The 15,658-nt window shown below is 51.5% G+C and overlaps 7 protein-coding genes across 7 annotated transcripts; 3 read left to right on the top strand and 4 right to left on the bottom strand.

Annotated features, from left to right (window-relative positions):
* Positions 1 to 34: 34 nt before the first annotated feature.
* BDP55DRAFT_124314 (uncharacterized protein) lies at positions 35 to 1,042 on the top strand. The gene has a single exon (XM_060565466.1). The coding sequence runs from the start codon at positions 193 to 195 to the stop codon at positions 970 to 972; it is 780 nt and encodes a 259-aa protein (XP_060436025.1). The 5' UTR covers positions 35 to 192; the 3' UTR covers positions 973 to 1,042.
* Positions 1,043 to 1,111: 69 nt separating this feature from the next.
* Positions 1,112 to 1,540, bottom strand: BDP55DRAFT_722825 (uncharacterized protein; the record flags this gene model as incomplete). Its single annotated transcript, XM_060578655.1, has 1 exon — positions 1,112 to 1,540. The coding sequence occupies one exon, from the start codon at positions 1,538 to 1,540 to the stop codon at positions 1,112 to 1,114; it is 429 nt and encodes a 142-aa protein (XP_060436024.1).
* Positions 1,541 to 3,236: 1,696 nt separating this feature from the next.
* On the bottom strand, positions 3,237 to 4,405 carry BDP55DRAFT_540302 (major facilitator superfamily domain-containing protein; the record flags this gene model as incomplete). The annotated part of the gene is made up of 2 exons (XM_060568109.1): positions 3,237 to 4,162; positions 4,231 to 4,405. 2 exons carry the CDS (start codon positions 4,403 to 4,405, stop codon positions 3,237 to 3,239), a joined length of 1,101 nt encoding a protein of 366 aa, XP_060436023.1.
* Positions 4,406 to 5,138: 733 nt separating this feature from the next.
* BDP55DRAFT_124207 (uncharacterized protein) lies at positions 5,139 to 8,572 on the top strand. Its single transcript, XM_060565464.1, has 4 exons — positions 5,139 to 6,295; positions 6,385 to 7,089; positions 7,142 to 8,282; positions 8,341 to 8,572. Exons 1-4 carry the CDS (start codon positions 5,380 to 5,382, stop codon positions 8,480 to 8,482), a joined length of 2,904 nt encoding a protein of 967 aa, XP_060436022.1. The 5' UTR covers positions 5,139 to 5,379; the 3' UTR covers positions 8,483 to 8,572.
* Positions 8,573 to 9,583: 1,011 nt separating this feature from the next.
* BDP55DRAFT_689386 (uncharacterized protein) lies at positions 9,584 to 10,495 on the top strand (the record flags this gene model as incomplete). The annotated part of the gene is made up of 5 exons (XM_060576733.1): positions 9,584 to 9,831; positions 9,887 to 9,999; positions 10,054 to 10,131; positions 10,195 to 10,272; positions 10,335 to 10,495. 5 exons carry the CDS (start codon positions 9,584 to 9,586, stop codon positions 10,493 to 10,495), a joined length of 678 nt encoding a protein of 225 aa, XP_060436021.1.
* Positions 10,496 to 10,743: 248 nt separating this feature from the next.
* On the bottom strand, positions 10,744 to 12,012 carry BDP55DRAFT_539602 (uncharacterized protein; the record flags this gene model as incomplete). Its single annotated transcript, XM_060568046.1, has 1 exon — positions 10,744 to 12,012. The coding sequence occupies one exon, from the start codon at positions 12,010 to 12,012 to the stop codon at positions 10,744 to 10,746; it is 1,269 nt and encodes a 422-aa protein (XP_060436020.1).
* A 433-nt stretch (positions 12,013 to 12,445) lies between these two features.
* On the bottom strand, positions 12,446 to 14,723 carry BDP55DRAFT_539858 (uncharacterized protein; the record flags this gene model as incomplete). The annotated part of the gene is made up of 2 exons (XM_060568066.1): positions 12,446 to 14,104; positions 14,163 to 14,723. 2 exons carry the CDS (start codon positions 14,721 to 14,723, stop codon positions 12,446 to 12,448), a joined length of 2,220 nt encoding a protein of 739 aa, XP_060436019.1.
* Positions 14,724 to 15,658: the final 935 nt, after the last annotated feature.

Genomic DNA, 15,658 nt, shown 5'->3' with positions numbered 1-15,658 from the left:
GGCGCTAAATGATGACCAGTCGTGCAGTTCAATGTCTTCGCGTACTCGCTTGCTTCGGGAGTTTAGCGAGCCACCAAAAGGCTGAGGCAGTCAGAACCGAATGGTAGGCAGCAATGTGATGATGCATGTCGCAACAGGTATTCGCATGCCTGCAGTCGATTTCAAGACATTGAACCAGGCTGCAGGTTCACTATGTCTCGCACATCGGGACTCTCGATGAGCCAGCCCGTGGATTACTGGCTAACTCCCGGGTCCGAGTTGCCTGCCGGAACCTTTCCCATTCTCTTCCCTCCTGGCCAAGTGCGGGCTACCACCTGCGCTTTGACGTCCGCCGCGCTGGATGTTGGGGGAGCGCGGAGCAGTCTTAGGAGGAGTGGGATTGGTGAGAAGGTGGAGGTACTTTTTTTTTGGCCCTGGTCTTGGAGAAAGGGAAAGGGGAGTAAGAGGACGCTTGAATTCGACCCACTTTTCCGTCGTTGTTGCAACGCCCCGGAACAGGGATTTGGTCTGATAAGTGGGTGCTTTTCGGGTATTAGAACGGATATATGCGTCTGGTGGATTTGGTGGTGGGCTGATGAGATTATGGGACGGATAAGGGGACCGAGGCGCGCAGACAGCCAAGACTGGATTCTCGGGTACGGCAAACACCTTACCAGGGCCCTGGCGGAGTATGGCGGATTCGGATGCCTGCTTGGAATACAAGCTGTGGCGAAGGCGAATAGATACCATGTCCGATGTTGGCTACTTCTTCCACGGAAGAGGATATGCGGGCGCCGGCTGAGAATCCCCGGGGTAGTGGGCAAAGCTGCGTCCACAGCGAGATGTACCTCCCAATGTGCATGTCGACAAACGAGAGTCGTAAATCGTGTAAACCCTTGGGGTGCAGCTCCTAAGTGTGTATGCGGTGCTTCCCGTGTACAAAGTCGAAGGAAATGCCAGACTGGGAGAGCGAGACTCGCGTTTGGTGTGTGAGAGGATATGTTACTTGCAGAACTGTTGCTTCGTATACAAAGCTCCAGATGCCAAGTTACATGCCCGGTCACGCGCAACTGTCAGGTTGCGCAGTGGACCAGTGTATATTGGTCCCTTAGCAAAGTCGAGGGCCTGGGATTCATGCGCGGGCGTTATCCCAGTAGCGCTTTCTTGCGGCCATGGCGATCTTGTTGCCCATGAAGCGGTGCTGGAAGTAGTTGAAGACGGCGAACTCGTCCCGGTTGAGGACATAGGACTCGGGCTGAGCGGCGACCTTTGCCCAGATCTGGCTGATAGCGCTCTCCAGGATGCTGCTAACAGTCGGGTCTGAGGCTCCGTCTTCGCTCTCTCTGGCGATCTCGAGGGCCTGCGCGACGCTGGCTGAGTCCTTGAGCGAAGCTGGCGTCACCGAGACGGTGTTGCCGACGTGAAGGCTGTGACCCATACTGCTGGCGAGGCTGCTGAGGAAGGGCAAGTCGGTACAAGGGCGGCTCGAGGAAGACAACGGTCTGAAGGGAAGGTAGAGGGACTGCTGGTGGTGATCTCCCTGGGGTGTGATGGACAGCATCGTAGTTTATAGAAGACGAGGTGTTGTGTATATATATAATGGCGAAGGCGAGTGTTGATCTTTGGTGAAGAGGCGAATGTGTCCAAGAAGGTAAGAAGGCTGGGGAGGGTGAGAGATGATATATAATGTGATGGGCTGATCCGATCTGGTCTAGGTGACGGGGAGGGGCGACGATATTTAATGAGTAGCGGGGACCAGCAACGAGGTGTAGGTTGTAGGTACAAGAGCCAGAACCACGGATGCTGGGTATCTCCAATAAAGAGGCGCGCACAGTTGTTTGACGTTGTGCCTTGGCTTGCGTTGTCTATTGCAGGGGAAGGGCTGGAGCTGGGTGTTGCTGTGGATTCGATGTGCGATGCAAATGTACCGATCCGAATAGGACAATTCCAACCCCGGATTAGACGGTTCTCTTATAGGAACTGGTCTTGTCACCACGGATGAGGGAGCGGAAGGGCAGCTCAGGACAGGTACGGGTACGGATAGTCAGGCATGGGTTGAAAAGTATAATCATCCGTATAGAAAGTACGTATCTGGCAGGGAGTGTGGGATTCTGAGTTTTAATTGGGGGGAGTGTGAAAGGAAAAGGCCCTGGGGGAGTGTAATGAGATAGAGTGACAAGTGCAGAAAAAAAAAAACAGTGTGCGGGAGAGTCAGAGAGTGTGGGTGTGAGAAGGCGTGTAAGTAAGGTGTGGGATCAAAGACGACGGACGGGTGAAGGGTGAGAAAAAGCTAGGCCCTGGAGTGTGAGTTGAGAGGCGTGGGAAGTGGGAGTGTGAGTGTGTGGTGTGCCGTGAGAGAGGTGTGCGTGGGTATGCGTGTAAGTCATCAGTCAGTATCCGTAGGTTGAGTTTCTCAGAGGGAACGGAAGGTTGTCAGTTCCAGCCCAGTCTAATTCAAGTCGTGGGCCGTGGCATCAGCAAAACGAGACGAGGAAACAGATGTGCGGGTCACTCTCCTCTGTCGGTTGACAGCCGACCTGGACTCGCAACAGTAATGCGACCTGCATCCCGTCACCAAGAGACTGGGGGCTTCGTTGCAAGCATCCAGCCGCCATGCAAAGCGTATAACGTGGCGGCATTCATTAGCCTCGTACTGGGTCTTGGCACCTAGAGGATAGACTGGGTAACTGCTGGCTGGCTGTGAACCCAGAAGTGACAAGAGGAAGGTGGAAAAATAAAAAAGGACACAAATTGCATGGGGTGAAAAGGACACCTCCAATTACGCCGTGGGGAGGTGGTGTGGACAGCAGCGACAGATCCCAACCCGCGAAGAGTGGGGAGATGTGATGAGGTAGATGGTCCTCCCACGAACATGGAGAAGGGAGGGCGTGTAACAGCAAGGTGGGGATCTGGAAGGGTGAAAGTGAAGGGCAAGGGACAGAGGTGTTGGGGGAAGAGGGAGGGGAGGGGGTGTGAATGTGGTTCAGCAAGAGAAAGGTTAAAGAACCCAGTAAGCGGCGATGAGGAGGAGGACGACAATGACAACTTGGACCGACGGTAGGTATTGACTGACTGACGGAGGTCGACGACGAAGGAACTGAACTCTAAGAGAAGCTTGCCTTGACCGGGAGACCATCGGTGTCTCCAATTTAGTCACGAGTTGCAGCTTGTTCTCAAAGTCCCTTAGACTTGCAGCCACCCGTCAGCCGTCAAAACCGTAACCCATCCAGTAGCTCAAAACATTAAATGCTGAGAATCTACTTACCAGGAAGGATTGATAGGAACGAGCCAGTGCAAAATCCCCATAAAGCAGCAAATGCGTAGAGTATTCCGGCTGACTGGCCTCCGAACGGGACGAATAAGGCTCCGGTAAAGATCAATGAGAGGCAAGTCATGAAGAGTATGACGTCAAAATGGCCTACGTAGTCACCCGCAAGTCCAGGCAGTAGGCGGCCTAAGAATGAACATCCGTTGAGGATTGATACCAAAGTATAACCCATAGCGGACGGAAGGCCAGCCTTGACCGCAAAAGTTGGCAACAGCACGCCCACGCCAGTGATAGAAAACTCGTACAGGAAAAACCCGAGCGTGATGAAAACGAAAGGTCCTGATCGAAATGCGTCAAAGTTGAGTGCGGCTGATTTCTTCTTCGACGAGACCGCTGCGGGTAGGATCAATCTGGGAAACGGCAAAAGGAAAAACATGCCGATGGCCATAAGACCCAGGGTCACGAAGCCCATCACCCGATTAGACCAAGGCCAGCCCAAAGCCGGGAAAGCCCGGCGAAGGACCAGTGGAAAGGTGATGCCACCCAATGAAGCTCCGGCCATCGCCGCACCCATTGCAAGGCCTCGACGACGAATAAACAGCTTGCCCACTGCTGATATTGCGACAGTTGAGGCTACTGCGGAGGCAATGCCTCCCAAAACACCTAGGCAGAGGAAAATTTGCCAGTAGTTGTTGCACTCGGCGAGGAGGAAGAATCTCGCGACTGTGAGCCCGATCGCAGTCGGCGCCAGAAGCCTAGAACCATAGCGATCCATCAAAGGACCGACCTGAATGCCACATAGTAGCGAAACAGCAGTGTCCAGGCCCGTGATCCATCCGATGTCCTGTGCAGAATAGTCGCTCAACTGGTTTAGTTGTAGGAAAGATTGAACAGTTCCGATCGATTGAGAAAATCCTGGACACTCGTCAGTCGGGTCTAATTAGAGGATGAAAACGGCGCGGCTAGCCTATGGCCGAACTTACCGTATGAGCACATCAAGAAGAGCGCAGCTCCACCGACACAAGACCATCGTAGAGTTTCTGTTTCATCCCTTGTGGCATCGTCGTTGACGTTGGATATATCGTTGGCTTCGGTTTCTGGACCGATTGGTATCAATGTAATCGCCAATGTTGGGCCAGAAGACTCCCGTTCACCCATATTTAATAGGCTAAGAAAGCTAACTGATGAATAATTGGCTCGACTGATGTTGTAGGCTTAGTGTAATAGCTGAGTACTGGTGTTTTTGGGCAAGGCCGTTGTCAAGTGGTGAGAATCAGGGCTTTCCACATAAAACCTATAAAGCCAATACCAAATGCAATGTTTCTACCCATTAATACCCATAAGCGCACTGCCAAAAAGAAAGAAAAATTCATTATGCGTCAGGTGCGCCCGACATTCTGCGAGAGGCGAAGACAAAGACTTTGGGTAAGGGTCCAGAAGCATGCCAGTTCAAGTGACCCACTACAAAGACTTTTTTTTCGCTTCTTGGTTGGTCTACTTTCGGTCATTTGTGCTTCTCAAGACCCTCAGTTGCTCTCGAACTCTATTACTGATTCGCAAGATGGCAGAGAGGAGTGAAGCTCTATTAAAGCCCATATGGCAGTCTTGGACGCATCAACAAGTTGAAGTAAGCCCGATTTACTTTGGATAACCCCATGCATCTCAATCAAGGTCAACCGCACACGAAGGCCTTGGGTCCGGGTTCGGACCTAGACTTCACATTGTACAAGCTTGTTATTAGTCGATGGGTCCGGCCATTGCGATTCTAGTGTAAGGCGCACTTGACACATCCAACGCTGGGCCAATCATGTAGAGCGCTTTGGTGGATCCCGTGTCATGTCGACGCATGAAAGTGCGGATAGACTTCCGACGACTCTTCCACTCTTGAGCAAAACAAAGTCCAAGTCTAGTGACTCCCCTGAGGGAATGAATACGCATCTCACGTTGGACATTGTTTCTTCATATCTTGATACGCCCTATTGATTCAATCACGCCTTATCGATTCAATCACGCCCTATCAGCCCGGTCTTTGGCAGGGGCTTTGACACCCTTGACAAGTTTCACTGCTCCCCCGGATTTTGGCAGGGGGGGTTGTTGCTGCGACTGCCGTGCTGGAATTGAGACTCGACAGGATGGATAACTCGGATGCAGCTAATACTTCTTCGACTGTGAACACATTCGTGAACCTCGCCGAGATCTCCCTGCCACCGGAGCCCAGGGCCAATCTCGCCATCGAAGACCTCGCCGTCGATGAAGCTCTATGTTTCACGCCTGTTGAACAATTTAGCGGTGAAAGCTCCCCCTTCGTTTTCGACGGAGCCCTTGACTACATCAGCGACAATTTCGAAAGCGGATGGGCGACGCCCTCGACGTCTTGTGCCAACTGCACCGCATGGGGCTATCAATGCCAGCTCCCACAACAACCCCAACCTCAAGACCGCTGTATATCCTGCGTGTCTCTCGGATGCAACTGTACTTTCTTAGATACCACGCCGAACTTCACTGGAGATGCTTTCAACAACCTCATGGACGATAACCGTATAGTTTCAACCAATGTCCAACAACTCCCGACTCCAGAGGCCTCGAAGAGGTCAAGCGGCTCGTTCGAGCCCCTCAACGTTTCCACTACATCGACTCCTCCACCACCCAAGATTGGCACGAGATTCTCTCGTGACTCAACTCGAATATTGAGACAATGGCTCTCTTCCCACGGCCACCATCCGTATCCAAACGACGAGGAGAAGAAGGTTCTGCAGCACCAAACAGGTCTCAGCAAGATCCAAATCACCAACTGGTTGATCAACGCTCGTCGCCGCGGAAAAGTACAAGGCCGTCATCGATCTACGTCACCATACTCGGGAAACTCTGGTACTGGGACGAGACCTATCGACGTCCCCGCGAGACCAGGAACACCAGCTCCTAGAAGTAGTCCACACTATCAGGGTCTGAATCCCCTCGAGCGATGGGTCGACTCTCCTCCAGAACACGAGCCTGCTACTGTTGGCGATATCGCACGTGCCGTGGCATCTACCCACGCAGGATCTTCGGGTAAGTTTCCAAGCTTAATGAGCGACTCTTCGTTGTGTCAGTGTCAAAGGTCGAGCGCACATATCAAAGCTGATCTCTCGTAGCCGCAGACGATAGCTTCAATGCTAGCTTCACCGACGAGCCAGCACGATCTCTGTATCACACCTCGTCAGCCAGTAGCGCTGGAACCTCAAGCGGTGGCTCATTTGCTTCTGCCTTCTCCCACGTTTCCAAAGACTCCGTTTCTGTTCCGCGCCCCGCTGTTCGCAGTCGAGCACGGCAACGTAGACGCCCGAAGCGAACTTCCCTCGCACATCCTCGGAACCAGTACCAGTGCACATTTTGTACGGAGACATTCAGAACGAAACATGACTGGCAGCGTCACGAAAAGTCTTTACATATGCCCCTCGAAAGATGGGTTTGCTCACCTAAAGGACCCCGAGCCGTCAATCCTGATACAGGTCAAGCATGTTGTGTTTTTTGTGGAGAAGCTGAGCCTACTCAATCGCACATTGATAGTCACAACCCCTCGTCTTGCCAGGAACGAACGTTCAACAGGAAGGACCACCTCAAACAGCACTTACGTCTGGTACACAATGCTGGGCTTCTTGACTGGTCCGCCAAGCTCTGGAAGATTACCGTCCCGGAAATCCAGTCTCGTTGCGGCTTCTGCGGCGCATCCCTCGATACTTGGGGTGTCAGGACTGACCATCTCGCGGATCACTTCAAGATGGGGTCCGACATGGCCAGTTGGAAAGGAGATTGGGGTTTCAACGACGCAGTCCTAGATATGGTCGAAAACTCCGTTCCACCCTGTGAGAGAACTTCATACTGTGCCGCGGATGCCTGAGCTAACTGAGTTACCAGATCTCATCGAATATGAAAGATTCTCTCCGTTCCCCTATCAAGCAAGCGGCGTGCCTCCAGAATCGCCTCGTAGCGCATACGAGTTGCTCACGCTGGAGCTCAACCATTTCCTACGACTGTTCTTCGACAGGACAGGGAACTTGCCCAACAACAGAGAAATCCAGTTTGAGGCTTGCAGGATCGTCTTTGCGTCGGAAGTCTCGTCACCGGAGGGTGACAAGGGTGCGAAACCCGAGTCGTGGCTGCGAGATCTAATCACCTCGTCAGAAGATCTCACTCGCGAGGCTCGATTTGGGCCGATAAGATCGCCAGCCGAAAGTATGATGTCTGTTCTTCAGATCAAAGGCAAGCGCAGTCTCTTCGATGAATGTCCCTGTGAATCGCAGCTTGACACCTTTGTTGATAAACATAGGCTCCTTGGACCCAATGTTCTCAACAATCAAGAGCTACAGAACGAAGCTTGTAAGATAGTCACACGTCTGGGCAAGAGTTGGGGAATGTCACCTGCCGACTTGGTTGTCAACTGGCTAGTCAACCTCATCAGCTCATCAACTGGCTGGCTTACCGCGTTTCGCTTGAGAACACGTCTTCTTCAACACGAAAGTTCAAATACGTTATCCCCCTTACGACTCACTGAGAAAGATTCTCAACATCTAGCTCTCGGAGACCTCATGGATGGAAGAGCTGCTACAGATGAACCCTTCGAGCCCCCGATTCCGTTTCAGTTCCAAGGTGTCCCTTTTGACAGGGGATTGTGGCGGAATCTAGCAATGCCGAACCAACGCGCTTGGTTGCAGGAGGCAGGAAGTGACTCTCTCCCGCCATTGGTTCAAGGGTCTGTCTCACAGGACGCTTCTCCAGAAAGTGATGCCGCCCAGGCTTCCCCAATATCTCCTCTACTCTCGAATATTCCGGACTGGCATAGGCCCGGAAGCACCGGACCAGATGGCCGCAGCGCACACCCGCAATTCTCAACAGTCAAACGGAACTATGCGTTCTTCAATGACTCCAATTTCAACCGTTGGCTTGCTCTTGAGCTGCGACGCTGGATTGCCGCAACCATGTCTCCCAACAACCCGAATAGTCACGTTCCGTCAGACCACGAAATCCAGCATCAAGCTCGATTCATTGTTTATGAAGAGTAAGTCTTGTTTCCTCTTGATCTTATACATGAACGGTTGGAGCCTAACTGCTTTCAGCGGCGACCCTTGGAACCAGACCTCAGCAGACAATCTTGAGTGGCTGCATCGTTTCAAGCGCACTATCGGTATGCCGTTAGAGGAACCCCAAGACAATGTACAAGGGGGGTCAACGAGCGCCCTTCCACAAATCTCCCCGTGAAATCACAGTTTGTATGAAGCCACGTGAAAAAGTACCGCCAGAAAGACAGTTGCTTTGAATTAGTCAAGCTCGATGCACTTTGAGGCCACCCTCGCGGCCTTCGTCGGTGCATTCATGATGCTATGTGACGGATGTTACAGTCGATGTTGGTCACTGAAAATGCCGACTAGAACCCGTCGATGAGAGCTGGGATTTACGAATGCGGGATACCGAACGAGTCCAGTGATATACTGAGGATTGTGGCACTTGAGTGCCGAAACCCGTCTACCCGACCACTAATCGCGACTCTGAATAAGGCGATGTGGAGACTTCAATCTAGCTGCGGCTCGAAGGGCCAAGTAAGGGTTGAACGGACGATCCTCAGACAGGAGGCCTCAAATCTTGTCTCTTCACACTCAAGAGGGATCCGAAAAACCAGCTCATTGAACACGAAACTCCACTTGCATTGTCGCGATAGACGAACCTACAGTTGAACTCCTGGACTTCCTTCTAGGCCTGTCTGCGTGCTTCTTTGGTCGTATCGCATTCTGGCTCATGTGCTCAGCGCTTTGCCGTGCTACCTTAGTGATAGCTCCGAGAAAATGTAACGCCGTTTTCGGAAAGTTAAGGTTGCAGAGCCTAAGAGGTTGATGGCAGTAAGCATGGTGCCTTGTCCTTGTCGACTCCATCGAGGTTACCAAATGAAGATGGGTTTCTCGCTTGACTGGATTATTCCTTCAACCATTTGGCCAGTTCGCGTGGACCCTGGCGCAGCCTTCACAATCCATCGCGGAAATTGTTTGTCCACCACTGGGCTGTTTCATTACTGATTCCCTTGGGGTACGGATACGATTCAGATTAACAAGGGAACCGGTAACGGCAAAAGCACGCCGGTAACCAACAGGGACATCAACCAGGATAAATCGAAGTAGTCTAGAACGTCGAGCAGTCTTCCATATATACCCCAAGCCCATTGGCAAGAGTACTTGAAGCCTCCTCCGCCCATTGTTCCATTTTCAAGCTGTTGGAATAACCCTTGTCGTTGCTTCACCCCGGATTTTCGATCATTCTTGGCTGCATTCCCTTGCTACATTCAGCCACTAGCTCCAAATGACCGTCAACATGCTTAACGTTGCCGCCGCCGCTCTCCTCGCCGCCGCCACTGTGGTGAGCGCCCAGGACAAGGTCGGCTTTGGACCAGCATTCTCCCTTGGCCCTACTCAATCTTGGATCCGGGAGGCGACCACCACTCTCGTTCTCCCTCCCGTCCCGAGTCCCCAGAAGGATCGTCTTGCTCTATGGCCCGGCATGGGCACCAGTGGCGGTGATCTTATCCAGGCCCTTGCTGTTTCCTTTAGTGATCCTAAGGCGTAAGTTCTTGCATTCCCATCAGGAAGCAAAGTCGCCAGCTGAATAGCTTCATAGGAACTGCGGAACTAGTGTCGGCCAGTGGTGCACTTGGGCCAGCACTCTTCAAGGAGAGCAGCTGGGAGGCACGCAAGTTCCTGCATCCGCCGGTGATAAGCTCACCATGCACTGTAAGTTATCTGGTTTGGGTTTCGTGATGAATCGAAGCTAAGTCCACAATGCAGACAAGTACAACGACAGCACTGGCAAGTATGATCAGACCGTCTCTCTCAACGGCAAGGTAGTCTCGACTCTCTCGACGAGTAAGTTAAAATCAAAGAGTCGAGTTATATCAATGTACTGGAATGGAAGCTAAGAATGCAAAGGCTCCGGAAAGGCTGAGGGCTGGGGCACTGCCGTTGAATGCCAAGACGACGCTTGCGTCGGCACGGTCATTGCTCACAGTAAGTGCTCTGTGTCTAGATGATCTATTCACGACATGTCTCACTCACACTACCATTCACAGAGTACACCGGTACGACAATCATACTCAACGCCGCTGACAACACTTTCGGCAACACCCTCGGTCTGAACGAGGCCGACTCCTCCGGTCTCACCACTTCCGACAACGGCAAGACCTGGAAGGCTGACACTATCAACATCCACACCCACACCTTCAACAACTAAATGACGATGCAAATATGCATGTACATGGACTACCACTCATTCGTTTATCTTGTAAATATTCCAGAAAGGTTTTTAACCCTCTTCGCCCACCGAAAGCCTGTACATATTCTCACGTATTCGTCGTATTTTATCGAACCATGGATACCTATTCAGGCTGAGCTGCATCTCGTCTGATAATGTACAAATCGAACAACCGAACAGAATCCTACCTTGCCGTGCCATGTCTGTACTCAAATTTTCAGGCTACACTAGTGAGTCTCATCAAGTCTCAACTCCTCGTAGTTTGGCAAATTCCACTTCACTGCGCTCTCCTTCAGAACCCACTTGCCAAGGTTCATGTGGAAGAAAGATACAATCCCAATAATCCAGTACAAGATTGCCATCCCTATCGGCCCAGTCGGCCAAAGCTTATAGACGAGAGCATCATCGGTGATACCTTCCTGCACCTGATCCATGAAAGGTCGCATCTTTCTTTCGTATTCGTGTAAAGCCGTTTCAATGCCGTCCTGGCGCCGTGAAGATCCGCAGTATTTCCCGATCTCTCCAGCCAAGACGTAGGCGCCGACTATCGCCGACGTGGTACCCATACCCGTCATGGATGATGGGCCATACGCCGCGTCTCCGAGAAGGGCGACATGGCCCTCGGACCAGTGGTCAATCTTGACCAAGCCGATTTGCTCGCAGTAAAAGTCTTTGGAGTCCCTCATCGCATCAAGGAAATAGTCCACTTGCCATCCTGCGCCCTTGAACGCCTTTGCAACAACATCCTTCACCTCCTGCCCGTGAGTTCGCCGAGCGTTTTGAAACTCCTCGTCGTGAGATGTGAAGAAAGTGTACGCCTGAATCGCTTCCGGGCTGTGTCGTCGAGTCATTAATATCCGGCTATTGGTCGCAAAGTAAGCCGTAGAGTAGTACTCTTCGCCCTTCTCGATCGGTCGCGGGATCGTGAAGTAAGAGGCATGAATACCCCTGAGCGGGTAAAAGCCGTCAGAGGCTTCGGACTTCAGCATCATCTTGCGCGTACGTGATCCTTGTCCATCAGCACCAACCAACAGGTCGAAATGGTCCGTCTTGCCGTCCTTGAAGCGTACATTTACGCCGCCGTTATTCTGGTGGAAGCTTTCCACGGAAGTGCCAAATATGTACTTGGCACGGCCCCTGGTGGCATCATAGAAGAGACGACACAAATCTCCTCTCATAATCTCATACTCGGAGGTAAAGTCTTGTACTCCGCTTCCCGAATGGTTCATCGGAAAGTGGCCTCGCCTCCTGCCGGAACCGTCGACGAACTGGAGACCTTGCTCGGGGACCGATTTGGCACGGAACGCCTCTTCGAGACCCATTCGCTTCAAGACTTCAATGCCGTGGCCTCGGAGGTCGATTTGAAGTCCTGTAGCGCGGAGAGTAGGGAACCATTCGACTACGGTAACGTCATGGCCGAGTTTGACCAGCCAGAAAGCAAGGGACCCTCCAGCGATTCCACCACCGCTGATGAGAATCTTCAAAGGGGAAGACATTTTGGGCTTAATGTTGTGATTTCCAAGAAAGTGAGGAGTAGGGTTGAGACTTAAGTCGAATGTGCAAGAGTGTATGTCATCTGGTATGAGAAGCGCTGTTTGTTGATCCTTTCATCACACTTAAGTATTACAATCTATCAATAGAGAAGTTATGTCCGCCGTGCATGGGCTGTTACATCCGTGTCTTGTCCGCCTCGGCCGAACTACTGCGAACGCCCTTCCTTTGACAACATGTCTGGGTCTCACCATAGGCGCTGTCAGTTGGATTCGAAGATCCGATATGGAGACTATTAGATGGCCATGAAGTGGGAGAGGTGTCCAATATTCAGTCAACTTTTAGTAGCAAGTCAGTAAGTTCAGATTCGAAATAATATGGAGACATCTCGAATTTGGCTTCCACAGGGATCGTTAGTTAAACTTTTGAATTCCAACTCTAAAAGTCTCCTTCGGGAAGAAAGAAGTCAAAGTCCCAATCAAATCCAAAGCCTCCCTGTTCGTGTTCAAGTCCAGAAGATCCAAAGCCTGCCTCGGCCGTCGAACATGGCGTCACAGTGCTTGCTTGCTCCTCAAGCAATTTGTGGCAGAATTCTAGACTTTCTTTGGCGCTCTTTGCAATCTCCAAATCTCCCGGAATGCCCATTTCCATGGCTTCGATCTGCGCCACAATCATTTTGAGAAACATGTGACCCTTGATGTTTGTCTCGCCCCCGAACCTTACTCTCTCTGCTGCTATCTCTATCAACTCCATCATTGTTTTCTTCAAAAATTGTCTTTGTTGGACGTTGCGTTGAAGTGTTCCATCGCGATGCTGGGCTTCTGCTTGAGCGATGAACTCGTGGCTGACGGTAGCAAGAGCGTACCTGTAGCCTTCGCGGAACATCCCCCCCGCGATTCTGAAAAGACGAGAAAACTCATCGTCCGGTTCAGGTGAAAGAATCGTAATTGTTGTGTCTAGGGTCACTTTCGTCGAGTATTGGAACAGGGGATTCGTCTGCGCTTGGCTCGCGAACGGGCAGTGCAGGGGAATCAGGAAGCGACGCACGAGGAAATCGAGCAGGTTTCGGTGGAACACCGAGACTCCGGATCGCTCGTGCTGCCTCACAAAGTGGATGTTGGTTCGGCAGGCATGGGTAATCTCTGCGCTCAACTCTAGAGCGACGTGGTAAGATAATTCATGGTGAATTCCGTTGAGCAGCTGAGCAACTCGAAGTCGGCTCATAAGAGAGTCCCTAAGCTGGAGATGTAGTGACATATCCGTGTAAGTGCTCCTGAGATGTGATCGTAGTTCCGTCTGTGACTCTTCTAGTTCGTCGTCGTTGACATTTGCAGGCGGTCGACTATCAAACTCGTCGAAAGAGATCCTAGGAGGCATCGCTGCGTCTAAGGATGACTGGATTACCAACTCCAAGATGGTCGACCAGAGTCTCCTTCGTACCTCTGCTTGCAATGTCGACATTTGCGATAAATTGATTGGATCACGGTGCAAGCCAATTTGCATGGCCGTATGGAGTAGTGTTCCCGTGGAAATCCACACTAGATCGCCTCCAATCGAAAAAATCTGCCGTGCCAAAATAGTCAAGCAGTGAATCTGGACGCCGTTGATACCCAAGCGATCCTTTTCCAGAGGGCCGGACAGCCAGGCCTGAGCAGCGTAAATCCATTGATGAGCCAGGCGTTTAAATCCTGGTTCGACTTCCTCCGGGTCATGTAGACTTGATCCAATCGCAATGACGAGGAGTATTTTGAGGCGGGCATCGTTTTTGACGCTTGTTGGATCGTCCCAAAACCGATGATACTCCGCTCTGAAAGTCGGCTTGTGTAATATGCGGTAAGTTGACTCGAATGAATCCAGGTAATGGCCTACCATTACATCAGCCACCCCGCGAGATGGGGCCGCAAGGTTGACCCCAGAGTTACCAAAGCTTCTGCTGGGCCGCCAGCTTTTAATACTCCTCGCCAGGTCTTTGCAGTTCCGAAGTAAAGTCCCGGCCTCTATGGCCATAGCCTCAGTCTCGGCATCTGAGAATGGAGCATGACTCTCGTTTGCAGCAGCCTTCACATAATTTGTGTAGCAGTCCAGCAATCTGTCAAACTGTACAGATGTCAGCATTGGGCCCCATGCTAGCCAACATTACAGTTAAAGAACATACCTCGGAGGCTTCACCCATCCAATCACTCCATCGCCATACTCTCGACTTCTTCAACACCACGCGTGAATCTGTATCCTTCCCCATCAATTTCTGGGGAATCTCAGATCCGCTACGTTGTTTCGTGCCGGTAGATGCTTCTTCTAATTTCTGGATGCGGTGTAGGAGATCCCGAAGAGCTGGCTCGGCGATTAGGGCTTGAGCCATGTTTCCCGATACGACCGCATTCTCGCTAACCTCATCGCCAACACTCTGCTCTCGACGACTGGATTGCATCGATACAGGCTCAGAAATTGGATTGACATCGTTTGTAGACTCATGTGCCGGAACGATAGTCGGAGCTTGTGACAGGGGCGATATCATGTGAGTCGACTGCATTACCTGATCAGCTTGTTGCACCGGCGGCCGAGCTGTCAGTTCACTTCCGAATACTCGGTAGGTGCATCGGAGTTTCGATGCAGTGCAATGCCCACAAGGCTCATCGCGATCACACTTGATCTTTCGGCGTCTGCATTCGAGACACGACAGAGCGGGTCTCCGACGTCGACGGGTTTGTCGCTCCATGTCTAATCGGGTGATGACGGGTCAAACGGCTCCGACCGACGGCGAAATGAAGCAGGTAGATAGCAAAAGAGGAAGCAGTGGATGGTCCAGATGAACCGCCATGGCGCTGAGGTGAAGTTGAAATCTGAAAACGGACGTAAGCGGACATATCACATGCGTGCTCGGCTGTAAGCGCACGAGAATGCCGAATCTTACCCGCAGCCACGAAGCCGCTAACGTCATGATGAAGAAGTAGTCAGGATGTCCTTGAGGAGGTCCGGTCGTAATTCCGAACCACAGTATGAGGAATTCTGTTTCCGAGGTGTCCGTTCACGGTACTACTTGTAAGCATCATTTGACCATTAGTAAGTGTGATTAGATTGATGGCAGCGGGGATTCCCGTCACGTACGTGACATTCCGATACGATGCCTGACTTTAAAGACTTCAACCTCCATGCAATTACACGTTATGCACGATTCGCCTTGTGTCTCTGAGCTAGAAATTCTCTTCCATGTCTCATATATGGTGAACCGTGGTCTCTTTCCATGATTTCAATGGTAACATAATAGTTCGGGAAAGGGATTCCGGTCATGTATTCGGTACGTTGTGGACAAAGGCAGTTCGAGTAAAATCTTATCCGTACATGTCATCAAGATGAACTCCAAACTTGTTTCAACTGCCAAGCTAATACCAGGGTCATCTCGCCTGAGAACGGTCTCTTATTGCGGTGTATCTCATTCTTAATAGCAAGATAATCGTCATCTAACTTGTGACCTGTCCATGTCGTCCACCGCCACCTAAGATGGAGGTGCGTAACCAGAAGACCTAGAACACAGTCTACGCGATACTGAAGAGCGAAAAATACGATCGAGCTCGATGAAGAGTTTATCTATAGAACGTCCACGAGCCCGAACAAACTCGAAACTCTGAATAAGACCAATATCTAGGGCTGTTT

The sequence above is a fragment of the Colletotrichum godetiae genome (assembly GCF_030913485.1).
Source record: "Colletotrichum godetiae strain CBS 193.32 chromosome Unknown BDP55scaffold_2, whole genome shotgun sequence".
Classification (NCBI taxonomy): domain Eukaryota; kingdom Fungi; phylum Ascomycota; class Sordariomycetes; order Glomerellales; family Glomerellaceae; genus Colletotrichum; species Colletotrichum godetiae.
Note: the sequence above shows the minus strand (reverse complement) of the source record. Positions and strands in the feature narration are given on the sequence as shown.